Source organism: Labrus bergylta, chromosome 3, assembly GCF_963930695.1.
Source record: "Labrus bergylta chromosome 3, fLabBer1.1, whole genome shotgun sequence".
Classification (NCBI taxonomy): domain Eukaryota; kingdom Metazoa; phylum Chordata; class Actinopteri; order Labriformes; family Labridae; genus Labrus; species Labrus bergylta.
In genome coordinates, this window is record NC_089197.1 from 28,112,203 (window position 1) to 28,121,479 (window position 9,277).

The 9,277-nt window shown below is 39.2% G+C and overlaps 2 protein-coding genes across 2 annotated transcripts; one reads left to right on the forward strand and one right to left on the reverse strand.

Annotated features, from left to right (window-relative positions):
* Nucleotides 1-17: 17 nt before the first annotated feature.
* On the reverse strand, nucleotides 18-2,260 carry nip7 (NIP7 nucleolar pre-rRNA processing protein). The gene is made up of 5 exons (XM_020658021.3): nucleotides 2,100-2,260; nucleotides 1,897-1,983; nucleotides 1,674-1,812; nucleotides 681-821; nucleotides 18-435 (listed from the first exon to the last, which is right to left on the reverse strand). Exons 1-5 carry the CDS (start codon nucleotides 2,153-2,155, stop codon nucleotides 316-318), a joined length of 543 nt encoding a protein of 180 aa, XP_020513677.1. The 5' UTR covers nucleotides 2,156-2,260; the 3' UTR covers nucleotides 18-315.
* On the forward strand, nucleotides 2,260-8,474 carry LOC109997071 (CDC42 small effector protein 2). Its single transcript, XM_020651476.3, has 5 exons — nucleotides 2,260-2,367; nucleotides 4,146-4,399; nucleotides 4,943-5,044; nucleotides 5,134-5,212; nucleotides 6,022-8,474. The coding sequence occupies exons 2-4, from the start codon at nucleotides 4,346-4,348 to the stop codon at nucleotides 5,206-5,208; spliced, it is 231 nt and encodes a 76-aa protein (XP_020507132.1). The 5' UTR covers nucleotides 2,260-2,367; nucleotides 4,146-4,345; the 3' UTR covers nucleotides 5,209-5,212; nucleotides 6,022-8,474.
* The last annotated feature ends 803 nt before the right edge of the window (nucleotides 8,475-9,277 follow it).

Genomic DNA, 9,277 nt, shown 5'->3' on the forward strand with positions numbered 1-9,277 from the left:
AAAGTCACCAAATGAAATGCAAGACAACATATTTATTGAAAAACAAAAATATACACTTTCATTTTGACAAGAAATGCGTAAGAGTGATGGAATATCAGGAGCTTTAGGGACAAAGGAACCCTGCAGATCACGCAGACCTTTATCCAAGGGTGAGCCAGAAGATGGGTCTTCATTGCAGTCCTTAGACCTTTGGGCCAGTTGTAACATCTGCTATAACTGTGCCATCAAAGCAGGCACTTAAATCCAGCAATCAAACATTTACAAAAGAACAGCTGCTGTTCTAGATGAAAATTCAGTCCAGTTGTTGCTGCATCTTTATGTTAAAGTGTCTTCATTCCTGATGAACTCTCCCACATCTGCCTGGTGGAACACTACAATGGACATGGGGTCCACTCGCCGACACTCCTGGGTGTTCTTGGCTGCTACTCCAAAACCCTGGAGAGTTAGACACATGACTGGTTCAGAAAGCCCTTTGATGAGCATGGACAGAAATTATGTTTGGCATACGAGAATAAATGCTGCCAGGGCGAAATGATACATCTAAAGGCCACAACATATCAGTCCTTCCCTTATACATTTTCACATGCTGAATCGGTTGCCCATGCAGGAATACAAGCACTTTAAATTGAGCAGTGTCCTCCAGTATGTTAGCAAAACAGCATCTTGGTTTTGAAACTTACCAGGGGCACATCAGCCATGGAGTAGACCACAACACCTTGATACTGTTGAGTGTTCTCAGTGATCCTCCCCAGTCCAGACTTCAGCACATGGTTCCCATAGAGGAAAGACTGCTCTGCTCCAGGTTTCACCCACACTTTGAACTGTACACAAACAAAAAAACCTCACATCATTCATATGTTATGCTTAATAATACGTTATGGCAAGCTGTTCAGGAAATTAATATATTGAATGAAACTTTGAATATATTGAACAAAGTCTGAATATATGGAATTGAAGCAGATTTCAATTCTCTAAATCCACCCGTTTCATTGTTGTCATCAAAAAGACACCCTGCTGAATATGCTGGTTTTACAAAATGACATCAGCTGAAATATACCAATACTTTCTTCCAAAACTTTTTTGAGAAGTTGCTGGTCGTATTCAAAACTACATGAATAATATGGGATGTAGAAAGCGTCACCTTGAAGATCATAGTTCAATGATTGGAACACTTTTACTGCTTATGAGTAGTAATGCTCAACAAAACATTGCTGAGCGCACTTTGTACATCCATCTTTAGAGATTGTTTTAGTCTCTGAGTTGTTAGCTGAAATAACACTACAGACTTCCATTCATATATATATATATATATTTAAAGTTTAATTCAATATATTAATTTCCTGAACGGCTTGCCATAGTACTTCGGAGTTGTGATGGATCTCATTTAGTCAGTACTGAAAACACATTTTGGCCTTTGACAATAAGGGTCAAATCTGTGGCAGAATATATAATAAAAATGTACTTGGTCACTGGTAGATCAACATAAAAACATTCACTCCCATCACGAAATAGACTCCATAATTTAAAAGGGACTGATCACTTCACTAAAGATGAGCCTGCCTTCATTCAGATAGCATCCTTTCCTTCAACACAAGAGGTCAGGAGACAGAGGAAGGGATGCACATGAGGAGCGTGAAGACACAAATAATAAAGACATGCACAGTTTAAGTCACCTTTGCATAAGGAGCAAGGAAATCCAGAGCTGTGATGTGCAGTCGGAACTTAATTGTCTTCGTGAACTTTCCGAAACATGTCCCCACTGACACGAGCTTGTCACGGGAGATGTTTGTGGCCAACTTCAGGATTTTCTCACTGTGGACAGAACACGACGATGGATTTATTAATTCATGTGTGCAAAACACCAAAATCTTTTGAGTTTGATTGTAATTTAATGACCTCATGTAGTAGACGCGGTCATTGTGCAGTCTGAAACAGAAGGTACCGTCGGGTCGGTCCACTAAGAGTTTGATGTTTTCACCAATGCTGCAGTGGGAGAAATTACACATATCACACACATGGGCTAACGTGGATGCTAACATTTCTGGTAAAATCTGAATCTTTAAATAGGCAATCAAAACATTCGTCGAGAGTTCACTTACTATTTCGAAAGTTTCTCAAACATCGTTTTCGTCTCTTCTTCTGTCAGTGGCCTCATTTTGAGTACTTTAATACAATTTTCTATCTGCGAATAGCTGAATCTGCCGTGGAAACGTGACAACGTGGGGTCAACACGGAAATGCGTCACTCTCTGAAACGGAAGTCCTCTGACGTAATCGTCGCGCTCACTTCCTGGTGTGTTTTTTTTTTCACATTCTTTAGCTTTCAGTCGATCGTACGCCTTTACTTCGTCAAACCGGTCGTCATTTGGTAAGTTTATTCACTGAACATTATTGGAATTCTTCGGGAAAAGGGATCTACTATACGCCTGCTGAACAGTTACGCGAACATTCAGGTGTTTTTCAGGGTCATTGTGTGAAACATTGTCGTCAGGATTCCGAAGACGGGCTGAGTTAGCCTGGTTAGCTAGCTGTCAGTGGAAGAAAAAAACAGCGTTAGCTTGTGAGCTAACTCTGGCTCGCTGCATGTAAAGAAGACCCCACTCTACCGGGGTGATTTCAATCAGATAATGTGTGAAACTCTGGGGTTAAATTAAAACCTCCTCTGCATTTGAGTTTATCTCGGACATGCCGTGTGAAGAGGAGAGTCTCTGCCGCAGCGCTGTGAAGTTACATAACCTGAATTTGTTTGTAAATACCGATTACGTGTAATCCAAGATCAGGAGCAGAGTAAGCAATCCTTTAAACATTTTAACAGTCATTAAGATCTACACTAAACTCTGATTAGGTGACACTTGTCACAGTATGACTCAGGTGTTTGAAGTGTTTGGTAACGGTGAGGTGCAATGTCAGCCAGAGGTACAAGCTGTGAAATCTGCTCTGTCAGCGGAATCATTTGATCATTTGATCCACCTGTCACACCTCGTCTCACGGCAATAATGGTTGGGAAAAGTGCCTTATCCTGTTTTACCGATACTGCTTGGAGGTACTATACACAGTTAAATCCACTCACTTTCAAGCACGGCATTACTAGAAGTACTGAAAGTCCCTCTTGTCCCTAAACCTCCTTATTGAAACTCTTCTTTGTGTGTCACTTACTCACCAAGACTCATAACTTAAAATAAGAGTTATCACGAGTTACCATTACAAGAGCCCATACTCCTAAAAGCGTTTCTTTCCTATTTATAATGTGTGAATGCAATATGAACAGTAGTCACAGCACTGGCTTTTCAATCCATTATGTGAGACTTTTCACAATATTTTCTTTTCTACAGTATCTTGTGATTCCTGAATGTAAAACATGACTCGTTTAGTTCAGCCTCAGGGAGATTTTGATTCAAGTTATAGAAAAAACACTGAAACATAGTCTGACCAGCAACAATGGTACAGTCGTATACGTTTACTAGTTTCTAATTATTTGCGGGTTTTGATCTTTAACTGGGGATCTTTATGTTTTGACTGCCTTTAGCACGTTGTTTCCTGTTGTCTTTGTCTATAAAGCACTTTGGTCAGATCCTGTTGTAGACAACGTGCTATAAGAATGACTTAATGTTGATCACTTGAAACGTTTGTGTGTTATTAGGTGATTGCTCCGGGTCCTGTATTGTAACCCAAATTCCATGCTGCCTGCTACTAATATTGATTTTGAGATTTGTACAAACATGCAGTATTCACACATTCATTTGTGTAGCCAACCTCTTTAGATCTCAAGATGTACAATTTACCCCGTTCCTGAAAATAACGTAACTGTATTTCAAATCAATATCAAAGAGATCTTTAGTACAATTTTCATTGAGAGTGTATACCCACCAGTGTCCCCCTGTTGTGACCTCATTATCTGTGGGTGTTGCCAGAGGAGAAACCTACTTAAATGAAGGCAGCGGCACACTTGGCACAGGCCCAGCAACTAAAACAACCACATGATAACACTCATGGTGATAATGGGTATAATGAAATAACTCTTCTTCTAGAAATGAACACCATGACCTGCAAGAAACCATCAAATGCATAATTATTTGACAATAAAAAAAAACAGAGTCTTGACATAATGCCTGTGTCTAACTCTTTTTATTCTCCTTCCACTTTCAGGTGCTGACAGGAGTGAACTGTCCTGTGTTGGGAGAACAGTTCTGGTGCCAACAGTTAACCCAGGATAAACCAGCAGTCTGTGTTTGTCATCAGTTTTGGTTGCGTGTCTGTGGCTCTGGTGACTCTGAACAGGAAGACAGGCGGAGAGAGACGTCTGAACTGAAAGAGGAAACTGCTGCGGCTTCTTCTTCAGCCTCAGAATGACTGAGTTCTGGGTTTGTTTCAGCTGCTGCATTGCAGAGCAGCCACAACCTGTGAGTATGACATTCACTTGGAAGACTAATTCATTGGCCTGGATTTTTCATTTAGCCGCCTGTTTAACGTGGAAGTTGGTCAGAAGAACGTTTAAGCATGAATATAGGTTTAGAAACAAAGCAGTATTGGCTAGTGTGAAGGAATGTGTTGTTCCTTTTACTTTCAGTTTGAACAAGTTGGGAATATTCAGTAGTTTCATGAAAAACAATCTCATGACAAAATATACATCACATCCTCTTTTTTATTAAAGATTCAAAAAGCAACAGGCTAACCACATCCGTCTGCCTGCCAGAGACTAACTTAGATTGAATAAAATTCATTAGAGTGGCTAACAAGCAGCTGTTGTGACTCCTTAAAGTCAACCAGTCGTCCTGCATACACAAGTTTCAATGACAAATAGGAAAAGGACAATGGGTTTCTGTTTTGGCTGGTGTTTATCTATTCTCCTTTCTATTTGATTAGAAGTTGTACCTGTGATTATATTTAGGATAAGAGGGCCGATGATCTTTACTAAAGTTTCTGTTTCTGCTCCTTGTTCACAGAAACGGCGGCGACGGATCGATCGCTCCATGATTGGCGAGCCAACAAACTTTGTTCACACCACACATGTAGGCTCAGGGGACATGGGTCTGGGATTGGCATCGGTAGGTTTCTAGTCTTCTGTAATTAATATGCCACCAACAGAGTCTTTTTTTTGACAGTATGTAAAACCTTTCCACCTTGATGATTGTAGGTGGACCTTGTCCAGGCCCAGATGAAATCTAAAGGAGGCTACTCACATGGAGGGTCTGAAGGTTCTCAGTTGTAACAAGGTGAGAGATACTTTTCTTTATTTCATGGGAAAAAGTTTCATGACCTCTCAGCCCTGCAAGCACACCTGAGACATGTTGGATGCAAATAGCTCCTTGTTTATGGCTAAAGGTCAAGGTTCCTTTTGAGAGAATTCACCAGTACATGCATAGTTTATATTCTCATTTCTGGTTAACATCTCCAGCAAGAGATGCAGACTTGACTCCTCTCATGCTATTTGGTAACAAAAAGATGACAGATCATGTTAACTTTCATGATCTGGTCAAATAGCACACAGCACATACAATGTTTATACTATGCTGAGCATTATGTTTGTCATTTTTGTTCTGGGAATTCTTGCATTAAGTAATCAAAGTATTTTCCATTTGATTAGCTCTGTTGTGACAGTAGAAATGAGCATGTTCCTTGTGATGATACACAGCTGTCAGTATTTTTTTTATTAGTGACATTTATTTTAGGTTTTTGTTCTTCAAGAGGACTGGTTTGAAAGTAGGAAACTTGTTAACTGTTCACTCATCTGTCTTGGTAGATGTGGTCACTTTCACTTTTTATATTTGGCACATGTCTCTTTGAGACAGCTGTATAAATTCAGACCACTATTACATAACATGTTATAAAGAAAACAAGTCTTGAAAAATGATTAACTGGTTGGGGTCGGGTCAGCACTCCAAAGTCTGTTCACTCTCAAAATGAAAACAACAGAGAGGTTCATATTTGATGGTATATTAATGTTGTTAAGACTCCAGCCACGTCCCAGCCATCAGTAGCATCTGACATCCTAACTTTGATTTCCATTTTTTTCTCCTTGCAGCCCCTTCACAGTGTTGTGGAAACTACTGTTGTTGATTTGAGGAACCATTTTCAAAAAGCAGTGCTGTCTGTAATGGACGCAGGACCAAAAGATGAAACTACTGCTTTTGCATAATGTTGTATATATTTTTATTTCCATTCCTTTTTTTAATGAAAGCACTGCTTATCCATTTGCTGCCATACTGTTGCACTGTAAAGAGTCGCTGTTAGGAGTAGATAGGAGGGTTTAGTAAGCTCATAATGTCAGCCAAGAATGCTTGTGTGTATGCATGAGGAAGATAAGTTTCAAAATGATTTGCTGTTGTAGCCCATTTGGATGCCTGTATTTATTACCTGATTTGTAAAACGGACCTCATGGTGGCTGGGCCACATTGGAGATTTTGGTCATTCAGTTTCCTTCTTTGTCCTCAGAGGTTTATCAAAGGACAGGTAGAGGTAGCGAAGCATAACGCCACATGTTCATTGTTTTATTCTGAGAAATGCTCACCATTCTCTGAGTTGCTTTCAGGGTTTACAATTGCTGTCTTGTTTAAAACTTGAATGAGTAGAGTACACTGGACCATGCATTGTACACTTACACTTGCTTAGGAATTCCGCATTGATTTATTTCAACTGTTTTTTTTTTTTTTATACTCGTTTAGATCAAACCATATAGAATTTTAATAAACTATGACCTTCATAATCTGCCTTCTGAAGTCATGCTCATCTTTTTTTAACTAGCTTCCTTTGGCAGCTTGATGCTGCAAATACTGAGCTTAGCGAATTCAAATGTTTTGTTCCTCTTTTTTTTTTTCTTTAACATGTATTTTATTTTTTTCAAGACTTTTGTACCAACATTGAACCCAAGAATTAAACTTGGAAGTAACCAAATCAGCACTGCAAACACTGCTGCATATGTGGGTCTGGTCTGATGCAGTATTGTCAAACCTATAGTTTATCTTCTGCTTTTCCATCATCTTTCGTTTCCCTGCTGTCCCGGCACAGTTTTGTGTATCGCATTTTTAAGGAGTCTTAGTCTTTAGTATAAGTCATTTTTCAGTTTCTTTGGCTGATACACGCACAATTTGGTCTGAGGAGGTTTCATCCCTCTGGTGGGGGGGAGGGGATTGTTGTAGTCGTTTAACGTGTCTTTGAAAACGTATATATAAATGCTTCTTAACGGCATTCAAATGTATGTGACCCACCTTTTGTAGCAGTGTTTGTAGCTTTGTTGTAAAAGCATGTATTCATGTGGCGTTAATAATACTTTTGTAAAAAGACAAACATTTAAAATGTAAAGTGTAATGAATCCCCTACGTTCCACCTTTAGAGGACTAAATGCTTTTCTCAGCTTCTTGCTCTGTTATCCACTTTTTCAAGAATATGATATTTGAATTTACATTAAAAAAAAACGGCAGCTCTTATGGCCTGATTACAAAGATTGTCAGTCGTGTTAGTGATCACTGTCGCTGTTCTCCCTAATACAGACAGGCTGGTACATTTTCTACCCTTAGTATTGTCGCATGCAGTTCACATTTCTGAACACAGCTGAATTGGAGAAACCTTGATGAAATAGTTTCAGATTGATATTCAATTCCTGGGCCCCTCTACTCAGGGTCTCTGGTACTCCGTATGTACACACTGCTCATTCATATGAACAGTGACTTATTAACCTAAAGGTTACAGGTGTAGAGCCAACCAGCAGGTCTGGATCTTAATACACGTGATTATTTCTTCTCCATGTACATCAAATGCTTTACTTTTCAAATAACAGAAAGTGGATGTATAATTGTGTCAAACAATTTGGTGTTAAATGAGTGAATGTCATGATATGATACATGAATGAATTCTTGGTGTTTGTATCAGGCGATGTTAAATATCCTATAGCCACATTGTAATATGTTTTCATTTACAGCCTTAAAGCTGACGGTGACTGTCCAACATTCACAAACAGATTACATCATGTGATTCATCAGGCTTTAATGTTGTCGCAGAGCACATCTGTTCCTCTTTAAATGTTTCTGTAGTATTTTCAGTGTGAAAAGAGATCCACATGCAGTCTGTGTAGTTTGTTCTTCGTTCTCCAGCTTGGAGTTCAATGCTGCAGTACGTGCAGACAAACTGGGATGGCCGTATGTAAAGTGACCAGCAGGCTGTGCTAGTGGACTGGTTGAATGTGACTTTAAAAAAAACATAGATTAATCCTCCCGATATTATAAGACAATATTTTATGATGAAATGTAAATACCAAACATAAAGTAATGGATCCATGCTTCTATGTCATTGGGATCGTACCTATTTTTGGTTACTTTTCTGTGTAAGAGTTTTGGGAAGGTGTTGGCGCAGTGTTCTGTTGTCATTGTTGTTTTTTCTCAGGAACTGCCTGTTATGTAGTTCCCACTTTAAGGGAAATTCATTTGTCTTTTTTTCTGCGTTTTTCAGAATAAAAAATAAGAAATAAATGTTCAATGTTGATGTTTGACCAAATGTGTGCTTCATGTTTTCACTTCAGGGCTTACAAAGGAAGGGATTGAGCTTGTTTAAGAGGATCATATATAACTAAAGTATAGTTTTTAAGCTTAAACTCAGAGTTGATATCATTACAGGGAGATTCTATAGAGGCTCTCAAGCAAATGGTTTGTAAACACACGTCTAGATGTTGTACACTTACGGTACTAGTAGAGTACAAAGTATAATATTTATCTCTGAATATAAGTATCCTAAAAGAAAGCAACAAGACATGGATATAAAAGAATAAAAGACACTCAACACTGTACTTAATGTACTGAATCAAGCACTCTAAAATATTGAATGTGCTCACTAATAACAGTACAGGTAATTCTTGATATGGATGTCAGTGTATCTGTTAATATCCTTTTATTAGACATTAAGTTGTGCCAAGCAAGGACACATTAGAATTATTAACATAATGCATTACTTCTAGACGTCTGCCCGTTGGTGTAGTGGTTAGTGCTGTTACCTCACAGCAGGGATGTTCCTTGTTCGATTCCCGTCGGACAGTGTCCTTCTGTGGAGTTTTCGTGTTCTCCCTCTGCATGCATGGGTTCTCTCCGGCTTCCTCCCACAGTCCAATAAGATGCTCATTAGGTCAATTGGTGACTCTAAATTGCACCTAGGTGTGAATGTGAGTATGGTGTCAGCCCTGTAATTGACTGGTGCACAGTCCAGGGTGTACCCTGCCTCTCGCCCAGTGACAGCTGGGATTGCCTACAGCCCTCCACGACTCCAAAACGGGAAAAGCCGTATAAATAGATATA